Raw genomic sequence first — 25,854 nt, 5'->3', positions numbered from 1 at the left:
TGTTTATTAGAATAAATTTTAAATGTCATCTTGAAATAGAAATATGTATTTTAAGCACTCATAGCAAAGGTAAATGAACACTTTTTAAATGTGTGCATTGCTTATTTTTTCCATAAGAATTGTAAACATTAAACTGAACAAATGACCTATAATGGATTTGATTAATGACTTATGAGCGAGCTGGTTTGGCCAGACAGTATACCCAAACTTTTATATAGTACAGAATGCTATTACACTTGTGAAATTCTCTTGTCTAAACTGAATTTACATTCCATCATGATAACATGGTATATGTATTGTTATTAAAGTAAGCGACCCATGCCAAAAAAAAAAAAAAAAAAAGAACAAAGAAATTGCTCATCTTCCACTTTGTTTCTATCCCCATATCATGTGAAAATAGCTTAAAACCACAAAAGGCATAACAAGGATGGCGGAAAGAACTGAAGCCCATTCCCTATCATGGTAAGAGATTCTAAGAGAGCATCTGACAATGCCAGTAAAATTCAAATCTCTTGCTTAAACAAAGTACTTATGCTGACTGAAAGAATTTGAACATGGATTTGGGATTTCTCTGCAGTACATTCATAAGAAATCTTTGGAAATATCTGAAGATTGAAAAAAGGAAAGGGAAAAAGGCTAAGGTCAATTACAGGTTGTTCAACTTAAAGTTAGTCCCTGTCAAATATCTCTAGATAACTACATATCAGTTCCATTTTTATGCACTTGCTAAAACTGGAAGAACCTAGCATACCTGAACTCAGTAAAGCATTTACTGGACTTGGTTTTCCTCAATAAATCTTTCTCTCATTCCTCTCCCAACCTACTGCAGACACAGTCAGATCTTCATCCACCATGCTTCTGAATATCTTGATCATGGCTCACTACAGCCACAATCTTCTGGGCTCAAGCAGTCCTCCCACCTCAGCCTCCCAAGAAGCTGGGACTATAGGTGTGCACCACAACACCCAGCTAATTTTCTTTATTATTTTCTGTAGAGACAGTGTCCCATTATATTGCCCGGGTTAGTTTCAATCTCCTGAATCTCAAGCAATCCTTCCACCTCAGATTCCCAAAGTGCTAGAATTACAGACAAGAGTCACTGTGCCTGACCCTATAGCTCTTCTTACATCATTTCATTGGAAGAGTGAAACTCCAAAGGGAGCATCAAAACAGCTTAGTTTTTCTGCCTATTCTCCATTCAGGTCTGATCTGTGTTGCTCCTTGGACAAAAATCTCCAGAAGTTTCATTATTACTTTGTTAATTCTTTTAAAAATATTTTTAAAGTCCTTGGATCACTTTTAATTTCAAAGACCACCTGATATTAACCATTCAAATAGCTACACACATCTAACTATAAAAGCCCCAAACTCTGAAATTAGAAATTGCACCAGCACCACCCCCACCACCTGTGCCTCCTTCAAACTGGATGCCCACGGTGGGAAATGGGAGCTAGTCAGAATTGTCTCTTAATCTTTTCTCTATCCTTTCTTTCCTCTCCCTAGTTTGTGACTGATGGCTTTTCACCTCACCAAGTCAGGAATGGAGATAGATCAAAAGTAGACATGGCCTCAACTGACCTGGGCTTGACAGATGTAAAAAACAGACAGCATTTTGGGATGTGTTTGTTGAGTACACTGTTACATGCTGTATTTCGACCATTGTTTGTCATTACTAGCCTACTCAGTAGAATGCAGACTCACTCGGGGAACAAAAATGTTGCTTATTGTTGTATCCATGCATCCAGCATATGGTCCAGCACAAAGTAGATGCTCAGAAAGATGTAAAGAAAAAAATAAATAAATAGTAACTGAATAAAAATAAGAAAGCAGAAAAAATAGTAAAAAAGAAAAAAGTAAACAAAATAAATAAAAAATAAACGAGAAAGCAAAATGGACAAAAGAAGCTATAGAATGATGTTATTTCATGAAGCATCTCACCAACTGGTAACAAAAACCTCTTCCTTTTCTCTACAGAAATGTAATTCACAGAGGCCAAAGCATCCAGGGCTTCCTGGTCAGGCTGGGGAGTAATCTCCCTTTTCTGCTACCCTCCTTCGACTGTGGAATGTGGTAAAGGAAAATACCAGTTCTCTCCAAAGGCTTTCTCTCTCAGACTCTCCAACCCCAAACGTTTTATACTCTCCAGGTACATATTGGACTAAAGACTGCAACAACAATTTTCAGCCACCTCCTCTTAAATCCCATATAGGAAGGCTACTCCAGCACCTCAAGGTGGATGAAGAAAGGAGTACTTGCCTTGCATTTTGTTCTTGGGCTTTGGGCACATCAGATGAATCTGAAGCAGAAAGGGTCCTATTTTAACATCCTGTTAATCACTGCACTTTATTTCTTACTTGTCACTTCAGTCTTGTTCAGCCTAATGTGAGCTCATTCAAGACATAGATAGTCAATTACTCATTGTGTACCCTAAGCCCCAGAATACAGCCTAGCACAAAATAAGTCCTCAATAAGAGTTTGTTAGTAAAAAAAAACAAGTGAAGACTTCATATAGAAAAAAAAAAGAAAAAGAAAAAGAAGCAAGTTAGAGCTATGAAAAGTTATTTATGGAAGCATATCACTAAATGTTGAAACATAACTTTTCCTTCTCTCTCTAGGAACACTGGAGGCCCATGGAGGTCAAAGCGCCCAGTCCAGCTTGGTGAGGCTGAAGCTGGCAGGGCTGGACACAGAAACCAGACCTCCTATTCCTTCTTTCTCCAGAACTACCTCACTCACCCAGGAAAGATGTCAAGGTGGAGCAATGGAAGTTCCAATGTGTCCTACACCAGCTTCCTCCTAGTGGGCTTCCCAGGGCTGAGGGAGTCCCGTGCCCTCCTGTTGCTGCCCTTCCTCAGCCTCTACCTAATGATTATCTTTACCAATGCCCTGATCATCCACACAGTGCTGACCCAGCGGAGCCTGCACCAGCCCATGTACCTGCTCATTGCCCTACTCCTGGCTGTCAACATCTGTGCTGCCTCCACCGTGGTGCCCGCCATGCTCTTTAGCTTCTCTACACACTGGAACCGCATCTCCCTGGCTTGCTGCCTGATCCAGATGTTCTGCATCTACTTCCTCATTGTCTTTGACTGCAACATCCTCCTGGTCATGGCTCTGGACCGCTATGTTGCCATCTGCTACCCACTCCGCTACCCAGAGATAGTGACAGGTCGGTTGCTGGCTGGCCTGGTGGGAGCAGCAGCTACCAGGAGCACTTGCATTGTAGCTCCAGTGGTGTTTCTGGCCTCCAGGGTTCACTTCTGCTGCTCAGACGTGATCCAGCACTTTGCCTGTGAGCACATGGCCCTCATGAAGCTCTCCTGTGGAGACATCTCCCTAAACAAGACTGTGGGGCTCACTGTCCGCATCTTCAACAGAGTCCTAGACATGCTCTTACTAGGCACCTCCTACCTCCATATTATCCATGCTGCCTTCAGGATTTCCTCAGGTAGTGCACGCTCCAAGGCCCTGAACACATGTGGCTCTCACCTGTTGGTCATCTTCACTGTCTACTCATCCACCATGTCCTCATCCATTGTCTATCGTACAGCCCGCACTGCCTCCCAGGATGTGCACAACCTGCTCAGCACCTTCTACCTGCTGCTCCCATGTCTAGTCAACCCCATCATCTACGGGACAAGAACTAAGGAAATCAAGTACCACCTGGCAACTCTGTTCCAAAGGACACGACTACAGTTCCCCTCCAAGAAGCTCCTGTCTCTGCCCTCACATAAGGAGCTTCCTGGCTGACTCTCTAGGACTTGTGGGTCCTAAAATCATTCTCAGTATCCAGTGAGAAGAGGATAATTAAGTGAATGCTATATTTTGGCTTGGCTAACTGCATTTGTCCTTATTTTTAAGAGTCTTATTTTTACTTTCTGAAAAATAGTCACTCATTCAGAGTACACTAAGTAATCAGCTGAAAGCAAGCTTCTGTCTCTGGCTTCAAAGTTTTATCCCCTTCCTTCTGCATGAGTTTCATTTGTTCACACATTCATTTATTCATTAAACTTTTAGTATACATACATCATGCTAACCCTATGATTGCAAAGAAAGAAAATCTCAATCCCTTTCCTAAAGGAGGTCCCAATCTAGTAAGCTATAAAGAGATGTGTTCAAAAATAGCTTTGTGTACAAAATTCTGTGGGAACATAGAGGAGGGATAATCACGAACAATGAAGAGAGAAAATGAATTTGAGTTGAATCTGAAGGAAAATCCAACTCAAATTCACTGGGGAAGAAAAACATGAGGAAGAGAATACCCATTATAGGCAAAAGGAACAGCCAAAGACAAAGGCACAGAAGCACTAATAAACATGGCAGACAGGGAAGCTCACTGGTAGGCCCATGTTTTCCTAAAACAGAGGAAAGTAGGGCATATGGAAGGAAATGAGGCTGGATGGGTAATCAGAAGTCACATGAGGAAAGGCCTTATCTATCATGATAATGCATTTGAATTTTTACTCCAGGCAATTTGTAACTATTTAAGAGTCCAAAGAAGGGAAGTGGCAACATTATATTTGTGTTTTGGAATGATCACACTGTACATCAGTATAACTGCACATAATAGAGTGTGATTCAAGGGAGACAGGCCTAGAGGCCAAGAGACACATGAAGAGGCTGTTAGACTAGTCCAGATGGGAGACTATGGTGGCCTGAACCATACTAGTGGCATCAGGGATGAAAAGAGATGGACCTACATAAGATAAATCAAAAGGCTGAATTTGTATGTGGGGATCAGAGAGGTAGAAGGAAAACAAGGAGAGTGGCATCACCAAAGCCAGGGGAGGGGAAGAAGAAGGGTAAAGATGGCTTGAGTGGTCAGCAATACTAAATACTCTGATAGGTCAAGGAGGAGAACTGAACGGTCCTTTGACTCAGAATTCTGCAGGTTACTTATGACTTCTTTAGGGAGAGCAGTTCCTTTCTTCAGGACCTAGAGATACAATGATGAGCATGATATGATATTTGCCTGTATGGGATTTAAAGTTTAGAGGATGCATAGGCATTAATTAACCAATTTCAATATAGTGGAATGGTGAGGACTGAAATCATCATGATTTGGAGTGGATCAGGATGGAGAGAAGTTTTATAGGAAGGAATAGAGAGTAGTAGATAGAGAGAAAGGTAGAGAAGAAGATTAGGGTAAACTCTGCTTTGCAGAGTAGAAATAATGTGGGGCTTAGAGAGGGAGAGACCTGAGTTTAATTCTTGGCTCAGCCACTTACAGATGTGAGACCATGGGGCAACCTTGTCATCAGCCTTGTAGTTCTTCTGAACCTTATTTTCTCAACAGCAAAATGGAGGTAATAATGTGGCCTGTTTAGCAGGGAGATGAGCAGCCAGTTGAGAGGAAAGCCAAGGGGTGGTCCATTAAATGAGGTACCGTAAGGGAACAAGAGCAAAGCAGGAAAGCTGAATCTTGAGAGGAGGGACCCTCTCCTTCTGACAGAGAAACAAAGAGTGAAGAGAGGCTCAGAATTTCACAGTTGTGCTGTTTCTCTAGAGACCCTTAGCAGTCTAGGCAAAGCTTTCATCCAATTGTCAGAAGAAACTGCACAGAAATGAGTGCTGGAGAGAGAGTGACTGCACTGCCTGCCATCCAAGTGTGAGAAGGGCAGAGAAGACAGGAGAGATCTGAACAATTAAAGAAAGACTAAGGCCTAGAGGTCATTATGATATATACAAGCAGGGGTAGTTTGCGAAGGAATAAGACAGTTGGAAAGAAAAACACTAAAATATAAGATTTCAGAGGTAATATATTTCTTGATGATTATCCCCTGGATAATCATGGTTTTTGTGCTCTAGACTAGATGGAGAATATGCCTCCTGGGTTGAAGGAGGCAAATAACCACTAAATAATGTTGAATAGCTCATTGACATGGACTAACTGTGCTGTGGTTCAGGAGAAAAGCAGGAGTTGGGGAGGAAAGATGAACTGAGCCAGGGGCCTCTACGAAAATGGGTAAAGGCTTTCAGTTTTCGGCTCGGAGGAGGCCAAGGTGCAACTTTCTTCAGTCGTCCCAAATCCGGGTTCATCTGACACCAGCCGCCTCCACCATGCTGCCAAAGTTCGACCCCAATGAGATCAAAGTTGTATACCTGAGGTGCACTGGGGGTGAAGTCAGTGCCACTTCTGCACTTGCCCCCAAGATTGGCCCCCTGGGTCTGTCTCCAAAAGAGGTTGGTGATGACGTTGCCAAGGCAACAGGTGACTGGAAGGGCCTGAGGATTACAGTGAAACTGACCATTCAGAACAGACAGGCCCAGATTGAGGTGGTGCCTTCTGCCTCTGCCCTAATCATCAAAGCCCTAAGGAACCACCAAGGACAGAAGGAAACAGAAAAACATTAAACACAGCGGGAATATCACTTTCAATGAGATTGTCAACATTGCTCGATAGATGCAGCACTGATCTTTAGCCAGAGAACTCTCTGGAACCATCCTGGGGACTGCCCAGTCTGTGGGCTGTAATGTTGATGGCCGCCACCCTCATGACATCATAGATGACATCAACAGCGGTGCTGTGGAATGCCCAGCTAGTTAAGAAGCACAAAGGAAAATATTTCAATAAAGGTCATTTAACAACTGGTGGGGAAAAAAAAAAAAAGAAAAGAAAATGGGTAAAGAACCTCTAGGCTGTTAGATGACAATGATGAGAAAAGAAGGGGACATAAAATTGGAAAAAGAATCATTTTAGGTGACAGTAAGGTGACTGTTTAATATAGAGGTAATAGTGTGAGTGTTACAGCCCAGTAGGCCTGGGTTTAACATCCAGCTATGACTAAAGGTTGAGCTGCTTGGTGGACATAACAAACAAGGGACAAAAGCAGGCCTATAGATGAAAGTTCTAGGCACAGCAAGCCCTCTTAAGCTTTGCTTCACTGCTCTAAAGGCTAGGATAATGTTTCACAAAACCAAAAGCATTAAACCAAAAGTATCACCTGAGATTTTATCTCACTCTTTTCCATTTTCATCTGTATAGTATCAGTTAAATTGCCCTAACCTCCTCTTAAAAAGAAAACCAGTCTGAGACTGTGAGAAAACATTTTAAATGGTCCATTTTCTTTTTTGTTGTTGCTGTTTGTTTCTTTGTTTGTTTGTTGGGAAGTCTCGCTCTGTCACCCAGGTTGAAGTGCAGTGGTATAATCTTGGCTCACTGCAACCTCTGCCTCCCAGGTTCAAGTGATTCTCCTGTCTCAGCTTCCAAAGTAGCTGGGATTACAGGCATGCATCACCATGCCCAGCTATAAATGGTCCATTTTCAAGGCATGGTAAATCTAAGTACTGGCAGCCAGCCTGTGGATGTAACAGGAACCACACAGCTCATAGACCTAGAAGGTGATAAGTTAACAGAATGTAGAGGAGGGGTCAACCCGTAAAGGGGAAGAAATTGGCCAGGTGCAGTGGCTCACACCCGTAATCCCAGCACTTTGGGAGGCCGAGGTGGACAGATCATGAGAGGTCATGAGTTTGACACCAGCCTGGCCAATATGGTAAAACCTCATCTCTACTAATAATAAAAAATTAGCTGGGCATGGTGGCACATGCCTGTAGTCCCAGCTACTCAGGAGGCTGAGGCAAAAGAATCACTCGAACCCAGGAGGTAGAGGTTGCAGTGAGCCAAGATTGTGCCACTGCACTCCAGCCTTCCAGCCTGGGCAACAGAGTGAGACTCCATCTCAAAAAAAAAAGAAAAGAAAAGAATAGGAAAAAAAAAGGAAGAAAGTTTTGCTATTGGGAAATCAAAACTTAAGTGGGGAAGAGGACAGGGGTATAACCTTATAATGGCGATAATGAAACTTAGGTGACATCCAGGAAGATTGTAATCCCATAGTACTTGACCGGGGAGGGACTTGTGTGCTACAAGATAAATTACTTGCTATACCTATCCCGGGTGTGCTTGCCTACCACACACCCAATCTTGCAAGACCACCATTAAAAGCTTCACTTCTGCTGTTCTTCATGTCTTTGAGTTCATCCTTTGGGTTTGGATGAGTGAATGTGTGTTTCTCACAAACCTGGGGGCCCATCTGGAATCTCTGTGCCTGTATGGAGTGGGTCCTCAGCTGAGAGGAGAGATGTGTCTCACCCAATTTAGGTAGTCTACTATGTCCTGGCATCCTGGCTCCCTGCAGAGGCCATAGACAAACCCAAGACTGTTATTCAGGAGGCAGTGGAGGTGCCACACAGGGGAAAAAAGCAGGCACTGTGGCAACCAGGCAAACTTGTGCATGAGCCAAGGTAGGAAAAAATGGACTATAAGCACTGCCTTAGTGGTTGGGCATTTTCAGAGGGCAAGTGTGTGACTGAGACATATTCTAGATATGAATTGAGTACAGAGTCTCAATTCATGATTACATTCTTCCACTAGGGAAATGGCCAAAGACAGATGAAGCGATTCTCAGGGTGTGCAAGAAACCTTGAGTAGCAGGGAGTTGAGTACACCGGGAAAAGCTCAGACACAGAAACTGGCTGAAAATGGGAAATAGGAATTCTAGGCCTGGGGGACAAAGGAAAGAGGGAGCCAAAGGGACTCCCTCTGACATTCCCCCAGATAGACCTTTGGAGAGAATGTTGCAGGTTTGGAGGGACAACTCTTGAGCCAGGGACAAGGAAAAGCAAAAGATGATACAGTATTGCTGTTTTAACTGGCCCAAAAACTCCATTTGTAATCCTTCAGTGTTTAGGCCTAAGTTTGGCTCAGAGGAGGATTGTGTGTGCCAAGCTTTAATTAATTCTCTATGTGAATGATAAATCCCAACCTCACAAGAAAAGATAGGTTACACTCTCTGCTGGATGAAGGAATTAGCCCCCATGATCCCCCTCGGAGAAGAAGAAAAAGAGCCTAGTAAATAGCCCTTACCCAGTGAAAAGCCCTGGGACCCCCACATGTTTTCCTCATCCATACATCTCACAAAATAGGGGACAGGAAGATCAAGGAGCAGCAGGAGGGTTAGAGGAAGACCTGGACACCATGGGAGTGCCAAACCAACTTCTCCTTTGAATTCTTATTCAAATTCAGTAAAAGAGTTAGAACAGTGTAAGAGGAATATTGAGAACGTCCCTGTCCCTTCCCCACAGCAGGCATCTAGTATGTTCCCTCTTAGGAAAGTTCCCATGGGACAGGGAGAGATTGGCTTTGTAAATGCTCCTCTTACAAGTACTGAAGTTAGGACTTTGAAGAAAACACTCTTAGAAGATCTCCTTGGTTTAGCAGACCAGCTGGAACAATTCCTAGGACCCAGATTTTATACCTGGGCTGAAATAATATCTATCATGAATATCCTATTCACAGGAGAAGAAAGGGGAATGATTAGGAGAAGAGCCATGACCATCTGAGAGAGGCAACACCCTTCCAGACAAGGAGCCTTGCCAGCCAAACATTTCCAAATGTCAATCCCAAATGGGACAATAATGATCCCAGGGACTGGGCCCAAGTGTAGGACCTCAGGGAACTAATAATTAAAGGGATCAAAGAGTTCACTCCTAGGACACAAAATGTCTCAAAGGCATTCAAGACTCAACATGAAAGAAAAAATACCCTCTGCATTCCTGCAGAGGCTCAGAGGTCAGATGAGAAAATACTCTAGATTAGATCTGGAAGACCCAGTAGGGCAGGACTTTTGAAGGTTAACTTTGTAACTAAGAGCTGGATCTACAAGAAAAAAACAAACAAGCCCATTCAAAAATGGGCAAAGGATATGAACAGACACTTTACAAAAGAAGACATACAGAAGGCCAACAAACATATGAAAAAATGCCCATCATCACTGGTCATTAGAGAAATGCAAATCAAAACCACATTGAGATATCATCTCACACCAGTTAGAATGGCGATCATTAAAAAATCTGGAGACGACAGATGCTGGAGAGGATGTGGAGAAATAGGAACACTTTTACACGTTGGTGGGAGTGTAAATTAATTCAACCATTGCGGAAGACAGTGTGGCGATTCTTCAATGAACTAAAAATAGAAATCCCATTTGACCCAGCAATCCCATTACTGGGTATATATCCAAAGGATTATAAATCATTCTACTATAAGGACACATGCACATGAATGTTCATAGCAGCACTGTTTACAATAGCAAAGACCTGGAACCAACCCAAATGCCCATCGATGATAGACTGGACAGGGAAAATGTGGTACATATACAACATGGAAAAAACGATGAGTTTGCGTCTTTTGTAGGGAACTGGATGAACCTGGAAACCATCATTCTCAGCAAACTGACACAAGAGCAGAAAATCAAACACCGCATGTTCTCACTCATAGGCGAGTATTGAACAATGAGAACACATGGACACAGGGAGGGGAGCACTACACACTGGGGTCCGTTGGGGGGAAGTGGGGGAGGGACAGGGGGGCGGGGAGGTGGGAAGAGATAGCATGGGGAGAAATGACAGATACAGGTGAGGGGAAGGAAGGCAGCAAACCACACTGCCATACGTGTACCTATGCAACAATCTTGCATGTTCTTCACATGTACCCCAAAACCTAAAATGCAATAAAAAAAAAAAAAGAGCTGGACTGACATTGCAAAAAAAAATTACAAAAGATTGATGGATGGAATGAGAAACCAATTGAGGAATTAATGAGGGAAGCTCAGAAGATCTTTGTAAGGAAAGAGGAAGAGAAGCAGAAACAAAAAGTGAAAATCAGTTTTTACTGTGGAAGAGGTAGTAAGAAAGCAGTTAGATCAAAATCCCCCTTGAAAGAGACAAGGGAATGATAGATTTCAACACAGAGAAAGAAGGGAAATGCAGGGAAAAGCTCCTAAAACTATAAGTGGATTTTACAAGCATGAAAAGCCAGGACATTTTAAGAGAGAAGTCCTGAATGGAAAAAAGAAGAAAAGGAGATACCCCTCATGACAGTTGATGAAGACTAGGGGGGTCAGCGGTTCCTTCTGAGTAGGAAGGAACCCTTGATAAATTCAAAGGTGGGACCCGAGGGAGAAGCAGTGACATTTTTGGTTGATACTGGGGTAGTTCACTCTTCCCTAATTCAACAACTAAGGGGTACAGAACACTCTAAGGAAAAGTTGACAGTATCAGTGATAAAATGGGAGGAATTGCAAGTTCTGATATTCAAGAAAATGTTAATTAGATTAGGACTGAAAAATGTTAATCAGATTAGGACCAGAACAAATTGAGGGGTCACTCTTATAAGCCTATGGGAGAACTCCCAACTTGTACTCACATCCTAAATGTCACTGGTGAGTCAGGCAATGGCAATTACTTAGCTCTCCATATATCCCAGGCTGATGCTTGGTGGTATTGTGGGAAAAGGAACCTCTGTAACTTGTTACCATCCAACTGGATTGAGACTTGTGCTTTATTCTAATTGGCCATTCATTCCCTTCAATTGGTATTCTGTAAGATATCTGGAAATACATATGGCCACCAAAACGGGAAATTTGACAAATTATTTTGGTCCCAATATATATGCTGGCTTGATAGGTGTCTCTAGGAGAGTGCCTAATGAATTTAAGGCTCAAAACCAAATAGCTGCTGGGTTTCAGTCAGCACTCTTCTGGTGGTCAACCAGATATAGTATGCACCTAAAGTAAAATAAATAAATTTTTTAAAAAAAAGAATGTGAATTGGATTAACTACATCTATTATAATCAACAGAGATTCATCAGTTATACTCAGGATGCCCTCAAAGGGGTGGTTAGCCAGTTAGATGCCACAAGCTGAATGGCCTGGGAAAACAGGCTTGCATTAGATGTAATACTAGAAGAAAAAGGGGGCATATGTGTTATGCTGGGTGGGAAATGTGGTACTTTCATTCTCAACAATACTGCTCCAGATGGGACCATCACAAAAGAACTGACAACTCTAGCCAAGAAGCTGGCAGAAAATGCTGGAATTGATGACCCATTTGTGGGTTGGCTAGAAGGTTGGCTTGGAAAATGGAAAGGCATGGTAGCTTCAATCCTTACATCTCTCCTAATTATGGGGGAGTCTTAACATCAATGGGATATTGTATTATCCCTTGTGTGAGGGTACTAGCACAGAAATTAAAATAGCTATTAATAAACAAATGCCCATGACTTATCAGCAAAATAACCTGCTACTATTAGAAACCAAATTAAACTCACTCTCCTATGAGGAAGAAAGTAAACAACTTCTAGAGTGATTCAAGGACCAAAAGGGTTTAGATGAAAATGAGACCAAAGGAAGTAAATAGAAAACAGGGGACAATTTGTGAGAAAACATTTTAAATGGTCCACTGCAAGGCATGATAAATCTAAGTACTGGACAACCAGCTGCATGTTAAAACAATCACATGGCTCATGCACCTAGAAGGTTATGATAAGTGAAAAGAATATAGAGGAGGGGTCAGCCTATAAAAGGGAAGAAAATTTCATTATTGGGAAATCGAAACAAGTGGGGAAGGGGACTTGGGTACAACTTTTTAAGGAGGATAATGAAACTTAGGCAATCTTCAAGAAAATTGTAATCCCATAGTACTTGACTTTTGAGGAATTGGGGGAGGGACTTGCATGCTAGGAAATAAATTACCTGCTGTAACTGTCCCAGGTGTGCCTGCCTACAAGACACCCAATCTTGAAAGGCCACCATTAAAAGTCTCACTTCTACTGTTCTTCATGTCTCCAAGTCCATTCTTTGGGTTTGGACGGGTGCATGTGTATTTCTCACAAGGGTATTAATAGTCTCCAAACAACTTTTACCAGTCAGGGTCAAGTTGGGAAAACAAACTACACTACGTATTTTAACAGAAAATATAATGTTAATTTTAAAATTATCTTACTGTAACTAAAGGGAATTAGTTAAATAGGAGGTGGAAACTTGGAAAAGCAAAAAGGAAACCTCGTGATAACACAGAGGTAGTAGGAATCAGCTACCAACCTGAGGGATCAGCAAACAAACTGAAGAGTTGAGAATATCAGAGAACCTAGAAGCTTGGAGAAGAGGCTTTCCAGAGCTGAAACTCAGCTCTCTGAGCAGAATGTGTTGCCAGTATGTTGCTGGTAATTCAGGAGCTCAGAAGAAGAGCAGTGTTGAGTTGGGAAGCAGATCTCTGAGTAATAGTTAGCTCAGGGGGGTGTGATTGGGCTGGTGTTGTACCCTAAGAGCTTATAGCAGAAGCCCCAAAAAGCTGAGATGCATACCTCTCATTGAGGTAGAGCTTGCCCAGAGATGCTGGTACCTCCAAGCAGATACAATCAGTTTGTCCTGGAGAGTCCAGAGAAGCTATAAATTGGAACCAGTTGCTGTTGCCAGGGGGGTTTGTTACTGAGGTGATATTGGTAAGAACAATAAGCAAATAGAATGGAGAAGTCCCTTCTGGCTTCCGCTTACTTTCCAGTAACCTTGTAAGGTTTATTATTGGGATAACCATCTAGCTAACTACCCCAAAACTGTGAACAATAAATGCTTATAATAAACGCACATCACTGAATTTCTGTGGCTATTTGTTATGTAGCAATTTTGTGAAAAGAGATACTTAATAAAAATGACTAAATAATGCTTTATATATAGTATGTCTATAGTAAATGTTAGTCTTCTTCCCTTATCACGTTATATTAATATGTAAAATAAGTATCTTTTTAATGCTCAACTATGAGTTCTACAAGAGTAAAAATTGTATTTTAAATGTAGCAGAGTAACATGGTGAAATAGGAAGTCCAAGCCCTCCTTGTCCAACAGAAACACAGATTAAACAATGGTATAAGTAACAAAATACCCTTCTGAGAAGTCCAGGATCCAGTTAAGAAGCTGTAGTATAAAACTACACAAAGAATGCAAAACAGATCAGTCACACTGAAACAGGTAAGAAGAGTGATTTTATTTTACCTGCTTTAGCCCCTTCCCCAAGCCAGTACAACTCAGCACCAAGAAAGACCACTACTCTTCCCCAGAGGGAGGGTCAGGGTGGAGTTGGGGGCAAGGAAAACTCCAATGTCCCTGGTCTTTCAGTTACTCTCCAAGGAGCCAGCCTCTGTCTTGTCCCACAGAGTACCGAAAGTATTGGCATAGCTCAGATACCTAGGTTAGAAGACAGGCACCGTCTGGGAGCCAGTAACAGTCTGAAAGGCTTGCAGAAGGTACAGAACGGAGTTCTCTACTCCAAGAGGGAAGAAGACAGTAGTGGAGAGTAGCTCCAACATTTTTGCCTTTTCAGTGTACTCCTCAAGGGTCTAGTTTCTGCCCTGCCCTCGCACAGAGCACTGAAGAAACTGGCATGGTCTGGATGCCTGGTGCAGCTGTGGCCAATATGTCTCTGTCAGGTTAGGAGAAGGCATAGAATTGAGACTGCTCTTCAGGAGGAAGGGAGGACTGCAACATAGTTCCAACATCCCCAGTCCTACAGTACACAGTCCAAGGGGCCCATTTCTATCTCACCTCACACAGAGTACTGACAGAACTGACATAGCTAAACACCAGAAAGAGCAAGAGATTATAAATTCCCGAAAGAAAAAATGACCAAATGCCTGGGACAGCTGGGAACAAAGGTCTAGAATCTCTAGCTGGGCTGACTGGTGATGGTCTTTCCCAATAAAAGCCAGTTTGTAAAGATTAGGAGAGGGGCTATTCCTCAAATACTCAGATAACAGTGCAAAGCTACAAGAAACATTAAAAAAAATCAAGAAAACATGAGACAATCAGCAGAACAAAATTAATCTACAGTAATCAACCCTAAAGGAAAGGAGATCTATTCATTGCCTGACAAATAATTCAAAATAATTTTCTTAAAGAAGCTCAGTGAGTTACAAAAGAACACAAACAACTAATCTAAATTAGGAAAATGATACATGAACAAAACTAGAATAAAGAAACAAACAGAAATTCTGGAGTTGATAAACACAATTAATGAACTTAAAAAATTGACTAGAGGGATTCTACAGCAGATTTGATCAAGCAGAAGATAAAATCAGCAAAAACAAGTCATTTCAAATTATCCAGTCAGAGAAGCAAAAATAAAAACAACAATTAAAGAGCGAAAAAGCCCTAAGGGAATTATGAGACACATCAAATAAACCAACATATGCATTATGGCTGTTCAAGAAGGAAAACAGACAGAAAAGGAGGCAGAAAACTCATTTAAAGAAATAATGGCTGAAAACTTCCCAACTCTGGGAAGCAAATGGACATCCAGGTTTATGAGGTTTAAAGAATCTCAAATAGGATAAACCCTAAGAAGTCTAAACAGAAACATATTATATTCAAATTGTCAAACCAAAGACAAATAAAGAATTTTAAAAGCATCACAAGAAAAGAGACTAATCACATACAATGGAGCCCTGTAAGACCATAGCAGAAACCTTGCAGGCCAGAAGGGAGAGGGATAATATTTACAGTGCTGAAAGAAAAAGCCTGCATACCAAGAATACTTTACCCAGCCAAACTGTCCTTCAGAAATGAAGGAGAAATAAAGACTTACCCAGATAAACAAAAGCTCAGAGGGTTCATCAACACTAGACCTACTTTACAAAAAAAATGCTAATGGGAGTTCTTCAAATTGAAACAAAAGGAAACTAAACAGCAGCATGAAAGCATATGAAAGTATAACACTCACCAGCAAGGGTGAATATATAGACAAACACAGAATATTATAATAACATAATGATAGTATATAAAACACGTTTAGTTCTGGTATAAAAGTTAAAAGACACTGTACGTGGTGGCTCATGCATGTAATCCCAGCACTTTGGGAGGCTGAGGTGGGCAGATCACCTGAGGTCAAGAGTTCAAGACCAGCCTGGCGAACATGGCAAAACTCTGTCTCTACTAAAAATACAAAAAAATTAGCCAGGTGTGGTGGCATGTGCCTATAATCCCAGCTTCTCAGGAGGCTGAGGCAGGAGAATCACTTGAACCTGGGAGGCAGAGGTTGCAGTGAGTTGAGATCATGCCATTGCACTTCAGCGTGGGCAACAAGAGTGAAACTCTGTCTCAAAAAAAAAAAAAAAAAAAAAAAGTTAAAAGACAAAAGTATTAAAAATAACTATAAATACAAAAATCTGTTAAAAGATACACAATACATACAACAAAGCCACAGCTCATATGAAGAAAAAGGAAAGATACACAATACAAAAATATGTAAAATGTGATGTCAATAACATAAAGGGGAGAGAGGTAGAAGTATAATTTTTGTATGTGATTCAAATTAAGTTGTTATCAGCTTAAAATAAATTTATAAGATGTTTTATGTAAATCTCATGGTATCTACAAAGACAATACCTATAGCAGACACGCAAAAGAAAAGAAGAAAATAATCAGACCATCACTACAAAAAAGTCAAAAATCACAAAGGAACACAAGAGAGGAAAAAAGGAACAAAAGAACTACAAAACAGAAAACAATTAACAAAGTAGCAATATTAAGTTCTTTCCTGTCAATAATTACTTTAAATGTAAAAAGATTAAACACTCCAAACAAAAGATATGGAGTGTAATAAGAATTTTTAAAACATTATCCAAATATATGCTGTCTATAAGAGACTCACTTTAGAATAAAAAAGGCACATAGGCTGAAAGGAAAGGAATAGGAAAAGATATTCCGTGTTAATAGTAATTTTTTTAAAAGTAAGAATGGCTATTTGGACAACAGAAAAAATAGACTCTAAGTGAAAAACTGTCACTAGATAAAAGAAAGTTATTATTAATGATAAAAGGGACAATTTAGAAGAATATATAACAATTACAAATACATATGCAGTTATCAGAGCACCTAAATAAAGCAAATTCTGATGGATCTGAAGGAAGAAATAGATAAAAATACAACAATAGTAGGAGACTTCAATACCATACTTTAAACAATGGATAAAACATCAATAAGAAAATCAATAAGAAACAGTGAACTTAAAATACACTGCAGACTAAATAGACCTAACAGACATATACAGAACATTCCACCCAACAGCAACAGAATATGCATTCTTCTCAAACATACACGAAACATTCTCCAGGATAGATCACATGTTAGGTCACAAAACAAGTCTCAATAAATTTAAGAAGATTTAAATTATATGAAGAACATTTTCCAACCACAATGGAAAAAAATTAGAAAACAATGAAAGAAGGAAAACTGGAAAATTCACAAATACGTGGAAATTAAACAACACACTCTGAAACAACCATTGGGCCAAATGAAAACTTAGACAATATCTTAAGACAAAAAAAAAAATGAAAACACAATACACCAAAACTTATAGAATGCAACAATCGCAATATTAAGCTGGAAGTATATAGTGATAAATCTCTCTCTCTCTCTCTCTCTCTCTCTTCTCTCTCTCTCTCTCTCTCTCTCTCTCTCTCTCTCTCTCACACACACACACACACACACACAATATATAGGTGACAGAGTGAGACCAAAGACACTACAAAAAAAGAAAATACAGGCCAATTTCCCTGATGAACATAGATGCAAAAATCCTCAACAAATTACTAGCAAACCAAATTCAACAGCTCATTAAAAGGATTATACACTATGCCAAGCAGGATTTACAAAGAGAATGCAACGATGATTCAACATATGCAAATTAACCAATATGGTACACCACATCAAAAGATTGAAAGATAAAGATCATATGCTTATCTTAACAGATGCAAAAAATAAAGGCATTTGACAAAACTCGGCATCTTTCATGATTAAAAAAAAAAAACAAAAAAAAACCCTCTTAACAAAACAAGTGTAGAATGAATTTATCTCAACACTATAAAGGCCATATATGAAAAGGTCACAGTTAACATCATACTTAATGGTGAAAAACCAAAACTTTTTTTAAGATCTAGACAAGGCAAGGATGCCCACTCTCACCATTTCTATTCAACATAGTAATGGAAGTCCTAGTCAGCTATTTTAGACAAGGAGAAGACATAAAGGACATCCAAATCAGAAGGGGACCAGGTGCAGTGGCTCATGCCTGTAACCCCAGCACTTTGAGAGGCTGAGGCAGGAGGATCACTTGAGCCTGAGTTTGAGACCAGCTGGGGCAACATAGGGAGACTTTACCTTTACAAAAAATTTTAAAATTAGGTGGAAGTGATGGCACACCCCTGTAGTCCCAGCTACTTGGGAAGCTCTGAGGTGGGAGGACTGCTTGAGCCCAGGAGGTCAGGGCTGCAATTAGCCATGATCATACCACTGCACTCCAGCCTGGGCAACAGAGCAAGATCCTGTCTCAAAATATAACAAAAAATAAATCAGAAGGTGATACAGTTTGGCTGTGTACCCACCCAAATCTCATCTTGAATTGTGACTCACACAATTCCCACATATCATGGGAGGAACCTGATGGGAGGTAATTGAATCATAGGAGTGGGTCTTTCCTGTACTGTTTTCATGATAGTGAATAAGTTTCATGAGATCTGATGGTTTTAAAAATGGAATTTCCCTGCACAAGCTCTCTCCTCTTGTCTGTCACAATGTGAGATGTGCCTTTCACCTTCCGCCATGATTTTGACCTTCAAATTGCAAGAGCCCCTTCCCCTCAGCTTAGCCCCAGTTCATTCCAGTCAATGATATTCAGATTATGCCTGTTTGTGCCCCAGGATGGAACCTGTTCTGAAACCTCACTTGCTCTTTCTGAGCCTCTAATGGCTCATCTATAAAAGAGGGGAAATCCCTTAGTGGAAGCGATTGCTCTATGAAAAATATCAAAAGCCATAGAGATAAAAATGTTTGTACAGGCCCTGGCATGGTGGCTCACACCTGTAATCCCAGCACTTTGGGAGACTGAGGTGGGTGAATCACTTCAGGTCAGGAGTTCAAGACCAGCCTGGCTGACATGATGAAACCCCCTACTAAAAATACAAAAATTAGCCGGGTATTGTGGCAGGCACCCATAATCCCAGCTACTTAGGAGGTTGAGGCAGGAGAATTGCTTGAACCCAAGAGATGGAGGTTGCAGTGAGCTGAGACCAAGATTGCACCACTGCACACCAGCCTGGGCAACAGAGCGAGACTCTGTCAAAAAAAAAAAAAAAAAAAAAATGGTTTGGACACTGTCACCTCCACCCAGCCCTCTCCCTGGGGTCCTCTCTGAGGGAAAGATGGGTTCTTCTGGGTTTCTCCTTGCTACTTCCTTTTGGGAATCTCCTCAGGCTCCTCCCCTGGAGCCACAGGTCTAATTTTCCATCCCTCATAGATCAGCTGTACAGTGCCTTGGAGTTGAGGACTAACCTCCAGCCTTAGCTCTTCAGAGGCGAAACCAAAGCCACAGAAGGCTGCAACCCAATTGGAGACTACTACTGGCTGCCATAGTGAGGCAACAAGAAATTTATGGGGGATTTGGAGGGAGATAAACCTATGATTGGAGCTGAACTCCACCTTTTACCATTGACAAATCTAAGTCATATCCCAGCCCTATCATTTAAAGGTATACCTGTGATACTTTAAGAACATTAGTTACCTCTCTAAATCTCAGTGTCTTCAGCTATAAACTGGGTTAATAAATAGTATTATACATTCAGCCCTCCATATCCATGGGTCTGGCATCTGTAGATTCAACCAACTGCAGATCAAAAATAGTCAAAAAAGAAATTTTAAAATTAAGCATAATACAAGAATAAATATAATATAAAATTCAAAATACACTATAACAACTATTTACATAGCATTTACATTGTATTGGGTTTCACAAGTAATCTAGAGATAATATAAAGTATACAGGAGAATGTGCATAGATTACATGTAAACTCTATGTAATTTTTAAACTTATTTTAGTGACACAGATAATTGTACAAATTTATGGAGTATATGGCAATGTTTTGACATATACAATGTAGAGTGATTAGGTCACAGTAATTAGAATATCCATCATCTCTAACACATCATTTCTTTGTCCTGAGAACATTTACTATCCTAGGTACTTGAAACTATATATTATTGTTAACTGTAGTCATCCTACAGTGTATATATATAGAACACTAGAACTTAATCCTTCTATCTAGCTGTCATGCTGTACCCTTTAATAAATCTATCCCTATCCTTCATTTCCCCTTATCTTCCCCAGTCTCAAGGCCTCTGTGCTGCTTTTTACTCTACAAGACCAACTTTTTCTTAGCTTGTGCATACGAGTGAGAACATGCAGTATTTAACTATCTGTTCCTCGTTTATTTCACTTAACATAACGTCCTCCACTTCCACTCATATTGCTGTGAATGACAAGACTGTGTTCCTTTTTATATCTGAATAGTATTCCATTGTGTATATGTGCCATTTTCTTTATCCTTCATCTGTTGTTAGATACTAGGTTGATTTCATGTTTTGGCTATTGTGAATAGTGGTGCAATAAACATGATAAAATAGATGTCTCTTGTATATATTGATTTCTTTTCCTTTAGATAAGCACTCAATAGTGGATTACTTGATCCATACAGTAGTTCTATTTATAGCTTTTTGGGTTTGTTTTTTGCTTATTATTAGAGACAGGCTCTCACTCTGTCACCCAAGATGGAGAGCAGTGGCGTGATCATAGCTCACTACAGCCTCGACCTCCTGGGTGCAAGCAATCTTCCCACCTCAGCCTCCAAAAGTGCCTGGTGCACACCACCGGTCCAGATAATATTTTTTTTATGTTTTGTAGAGAAGTGGGCTTGCTATGTTGCCCAGGCTGGTCTCGAACTCCTGGATTCAAGTGATCCTCCCATCTCAGCCTCCCAAAGTGCATGGGATTGCAGGTGTAAACCACTGCACCCACCTACATTTGTAATTTTTTGAGGAACTTCCATACTGTTCTCCATGGTGGCTTATTAATAGTTTACAGTATTATTAATAGTTTATAGTCCCCACAATAGTGTATACAAGTTCCCATTTCTTTGCATCACCTCCAGCATTTGTTTTCTTTGTCTCTTTGATAATAGCAATCCTAACTGGGGTGATAACCTACCTCATTGTGGTTTTGATTGGTATTTCCCTAATGATTAGGGATGCTGAGCATTTTTTCATATATTTATTGCCCTTTTATGTCTTTTGAAAAATTTCTGTTCAGATCATTTGCTCATTTTTAATCAATTGTTTGGAGTTTTTTAATGTTCAGATATTTGAGTTCCTTGTATATTCTGGATATTAATCCTGTCAGATAAATATTTACTAAATATTTTCTCCCATTCTGCAGGTTGTCTTTTCACTTATTTCCTTTGCTGTGCAGAAGCTTTTTAGTTTGATATAATCCCATTTGCTTATTTTTGCTTTTGTTGCCTGTGCTTTTGAGGTCTTATTCATAAAGTCTTTTCCAAGACCAATATCTAAATCATTTCTGCTATCTATATTTTCTCTAGTAGTGTTATAGTTTGGGGTCCTACATTTAGGTCTTTAATCCATCTTGACTTTATTTTTGTAAAGGATGAGAGGTAGGACATCTAATTTCATTCTCCTGCATATCGATATCCCGTTTTCCCAGCACCATTTTATACAAGGGACTTGAGCATCTGCAGATTTTGGTATCCACAGCAGGTCCTGGAACTAATCTCCCACAGATACTAAGGAACAACTGAAGTTGTCTCTTAGTGTTTCTGTGAGTATTAAAGAGATATCACATGGAAAACACTTGGAGCCATGTCTGGCATGTAGCAAGTACTCAATAAATGCTAACTCTTCATATTGCTGCTGAGATTAAGAATGCTTGAAGTGACCAGGCACAGTGGCTCAGACTTGAGAGGCTGAGGCAGGAGGGTAGCTTGAGCCTAGGAGTTCAAAAACAGCCTGGGCAAAACAGCAAGACCCTATCTCTTAAAAAAAAAAAAAAAATGCTTGAAGTGCTTGAAACCAGTTGAATGCTGCCTTGTTTGTGGAGTATGAGGAATGTAGAAGGAAGAGTCCTGGCCAAAGCTTTGAAATTACTGCTAAAACAGCCCAATTAAATGTTTAGCCTCCTACTGTCTTCTTCCTGTTTCTCATGCACCTACTCAACAAGCAATGCTTAAGCCTTTCCTGTGCCTTTACGGTGACTCTGTGCTTGGAGCTCCAGTGAGCACACCAGAAGCATGCTATTATCCCTGACCTCCTGGAATTACATTCTGAAAGGAAAGGAAACTCATCACCCATGACACTGAGGAAGAGGTCAGACAGGAGGCACCACAGCCAATCTACAGGGACTTAGGAAGGGAGCAGTTCCTGCAGTCTGTTTCTTGTGATCCAGGAAGACCAGAATTCTTCCTCAGCAACTTCCCTCTGTCCTTGCCACAATGTGTCCCAAGCACACAAGTGATGCTATCATTCCCGGCTGTTTCTTCTCTCCCTGTTAAGTCCAACTTGGGTTTTCCCAGCTCCTTAGATCAAAGATTCTTCAAATACTTTATATTTAACCTTTCCTGTTTTGTCTCTGGCTATCACTCTTTCTCCCCCATGTATACTACACCTACTTCTCATCCTAATCTTTTATTCAGCAAATATCTGGAACATCACAAATAAACAAGTATCTTGTAAGTTTACATTTCACCCACATAAGGCCAAGAGCTCCCTAAGAACAAGGATTGTCTTATTCAACTGTGTGGCTCCCACAGCACCTGGCTTAGTACTTACCTATGTCCCAAAGGAATACATACATGAAGAAGTGGGCTTTCATCACAAACTCCTCAGGGCCTACAACAGAAACTGGCTTTTTTAAAATGACCATTTTGTTCTAACAGTCTCTGATCTGCACTCCTGTGCCAGCCCAGGGCCAATGCTAGTGGGTGAGGATGCAAATACAAGCACCTTCTGTGGGGGTTCACTCAGGATGGTAGGATAGATCGTAAAATTATAGAATATACTCAAAAACCTTTTTGGAAGACTGAGACATTTGCATTGTTTCAGTAGAAGTTTCAACTGAAGACAGCCTAATCCCCTTTAGCTTTAGTTCATAAATAAAATAAAATAAGTAGGGAATATGGGGGAGTTTATCTGAATAACTTTTTTACTCATGTGATCCTAAAACTAACCTTTAATCTTTCATGAGCCAGATAGCTCTCTCAGAAGGAGGGCAACAGATTTATCAACCACAAATGGTGTTTGCTTTAGGCCTCAAAACCTGGCCTTTAATCATTATCCATAAGTGTGTTGACTCAGAGCCTCTGTTATTAAATCCATACTGAAATAAATTCTTAGAATACCAGCTGGTTGGGGTGGTGGCTGCTACCTCTCTCAGGAATGTCTGTGAGTGGCCATGGACACCCCTAGCCCACTCTTTCACTGGAGATTTGTGTTTGAGTGAATTTGTTCATCCATCACTGGGTCAGGGTCTGCAGGTCAGACCCCAACAGCTGGTGCCCCGTGTGAGGAGGCTGCAACTGACAGCTGGTGCCACATGTGAGGAGAGCTGTAACAGACTGAAGATCATAATGGAACCCCTGAAAATGAAGATGAAAAGGACTGCACAGTAAGTCATTGGTACCTGCTTGGGATTACCAAGTTCAGGGGGGATTGTTCAGGCTAGGGTTTCATCACAGAACAACAGTTATCAGCTCAACAGAAACAATATATGAAAGTATTGAAACAGCTCCTTTAAGATAGCAGAGACTCGGTTTCAAAGGCTCAATTAATGGATCTAATGCAAACTATTTTTTCCCAAAGTCCATGGTTCTTGGCAGACAGTACGCTAGACATAAAGCTCTGGGAACAAGTGGGGAGAAATCTTAAAACAGCATCATGCACAAGGACGAGTCCCAGTAACACCATCACTGGATCAAAACAACAAAGAGGTTTTGTTGAAAAAAACCAATGGAAGTTTTGCCTGAGGCCATTCCTCCAGTAGGCAAAATGACAAGAGACATGCTCCAGCTATGCAACACAGTCTTAGGCAAGTGGCATTAGAAGGGGAGCTCTTGGCCCACTTAGTAATGCAAGATCAACAAGGCAATCAGGTGTATGTTTATACAAAGAAAAAGGCTTTAGAGGCTGAAACCATGCAACCAAGTGGTGGTGGGAGAAAAGAAAATGTTTGGCAGCAGGGAAGCTCATGGCAGCAGAGAAGCTTATGACACTCCAGGCACCCAGTGGTGGGAGGAGGGAGCAGCACAAACAAAACATGGCACAAACAAAAGGCAGCACCTAGACGAGTGCAACATAACCACTGCCCAGGACCTCACCACTGTCCTCTGACTCTACAGGCAGCCCATGGCAAAATTGCCTATGTTCCTTTTATACAACCAATGTCCCAAATTATAATTCTCTGCTAAGATTTTAGTAAAATTTAAGAATTTGTAAGACCTTTTTCTGATAATGGCCACTGTTGATGACACCCCTGACAAGTCTCTCTCAAAATCTTATTTAAGTAAAATAGCAGCCTCTAAAGGGAGAGAAATTACAGAGATCCCATGAATTAGTTAAGGAGCAATTAAAAGCCAGCCATATGGCTTTGCTCCCCAGTAGAAAGGAATTTCTCAATTGCATGAATTATTCATTTTACGAATGATATTTTACTAGGCAACCCCAATGGAGCCTGTACTTCTAAGGTTATATACTTCTGTCCAAAAGAATACACAGTTAAGAGGTTTAATCATAGGACCTGAAAAAGTACAAATGTTCTCTCCTTGGAAATACCTTGTAAGCATACTGACTTCCTGGTCAGTAAGACCTCAAAAGGTTAAATTAAATACTAGCAACCTACATACCTTAAATCATTCTCAGAAATTACTAGGCAATATAAAAAGAGCCCTGCATGCTCTTTTTATTCAACTTCAGCAATTGTTAGATTGACGTACACATCACATTTTTTATTACTACACACATTCAAGCCCACAGCTCACTGCCTGGACCATTGGCTTATTACAAAGAACAAGCAGACTTACAAGTGATGACAACCCTGCTTGACCAAGCCACCCAATTGCATCAATTTTTCCACCAACATTGGAGAAATTTAACTAAACAATTTCAGCTTACCCAGAGACTGGTTAAACAAATTATCCTGCAATGCCCAGATTTCAAGGTCATAGGCACGTCCCCTCCTTCAACAGGAGTTAACCCCAGAGGACTAGAACCTAATCAGTTATGGCAAACAGATATTATACAGATCCCTGAATTTAGAAAATTAAGATATGTGCATGTATCCATTGATACTGACACTCATCTAATTAGTGCACATGCCATTCATAGAGTCTACTCAATATGTTATTAAACATCTTCTCTTAACTTTTGTTCTTTCCTGAGATCCCAAAGCTGTACAGGCACACGGGTCAGGTTTACCCCACAGTGTGCAGTCTAGCCCACACAGGTCAGGTCCTGCCCAAGGACCCGTCTGACACACACCCAGACAAGATCTTCTTCTGGGTCCCTGTCTGACCCAAAGACCAGAGTAGACTCTACCTGGGAAACCCAAACTTATCACATAGGTCAGACTTTGAGGCCTTCATGCTGACCTCAGGCACACAGATAGGGTCCTGCCCTGGAGCCCACATCTGACCCAAAAACCAGACTAAGCCCTGATCTGGGATCCAGATCCAAGTTGGAATCAAACCCATAGTTAGGCCATTCTTCCTATGACAGCCAATGTGATCTACCTAAAAGCTACCCCTGCTTTAAAGACTTCCACAGCTCTGGCTGAGCGTGGTGACTCACACCTGTAATCCCAGCACTTTGGGAGACTGAGGCAGGCAGAACACTTGAGGCCAACATGGTGAAAGCCTGATTCTACCAAAAATACAAAAATTAACCTGGAGTGGTGGCATGTGCCTGTAGTCCTAGCTACTCAGACAGCTAAGGCAGGAGACACTTGAACCCAGGAGGCAGAGGCTGCAATGAGCCAAGATTGAGCCATTGCACTCCACGAGTGAGCCAAGATCAAGCCATTCACAAAGAAAATATTTGCTAATTATTTATCTGACAGAGGATTAATACCCAGCCTGGGCAGCAGAGCGAGACTCTGTCTCAAATCTAAAAAAAAAAAAGACTTTCAAA

At 40.9% G+C, this 25,854-nt stretch overlaps 1 protein-coding gene and 1 pseudogene across 1 annotated transcript; both read left to right on the top strand.

Moving 5' to 3' along the window:
- The first annotated feature begins 2,745 nt into the window (after positions 1-2,745).
- Positions 2,746-3,750, top strand: LOC101046891 (olfactory receptor 52K1-like). Its single transcript, XM_003923396.2, has one exon. It carries the CDS (start codon positions 2,746-2,748, stop codon positions 3,748-3,750), a length of 1,005 nt encoding a protein of 334 aa, XP_003923445.2.
- A 2,238-nt stretch (positions 3,751-5,988) lies between these two features.
- Positions 5,989-6,547, top strand: LOC101028350 (large ribosomal subunit protein uL11-like; annotated as a pseudogene).
- Positions 6,548-25,854: the final 19,307 nt, after the last annotated feature.

Source organism: Saimiri boliviensis, chromosome 6 (genome assembly GCF_048565385.1).
Source record: "Saimiri boliviensis isolate mSaiBol1 chromosome 6, mSaiBol1.pri, whole genome shotgun sequence".
In the NCBI taxonomy this organism is placed as follows: Eukaryota; Metazoa; Chordata; class Mammalia; order Primates; family Cebidae; genus Saimiri; species Saimiri boliviensis.
The sequence above is the reverse complement of the archived record's forward strand: the minus strand, read 5'-3'. Positions and strand labels throughout refer to the sequence as shown.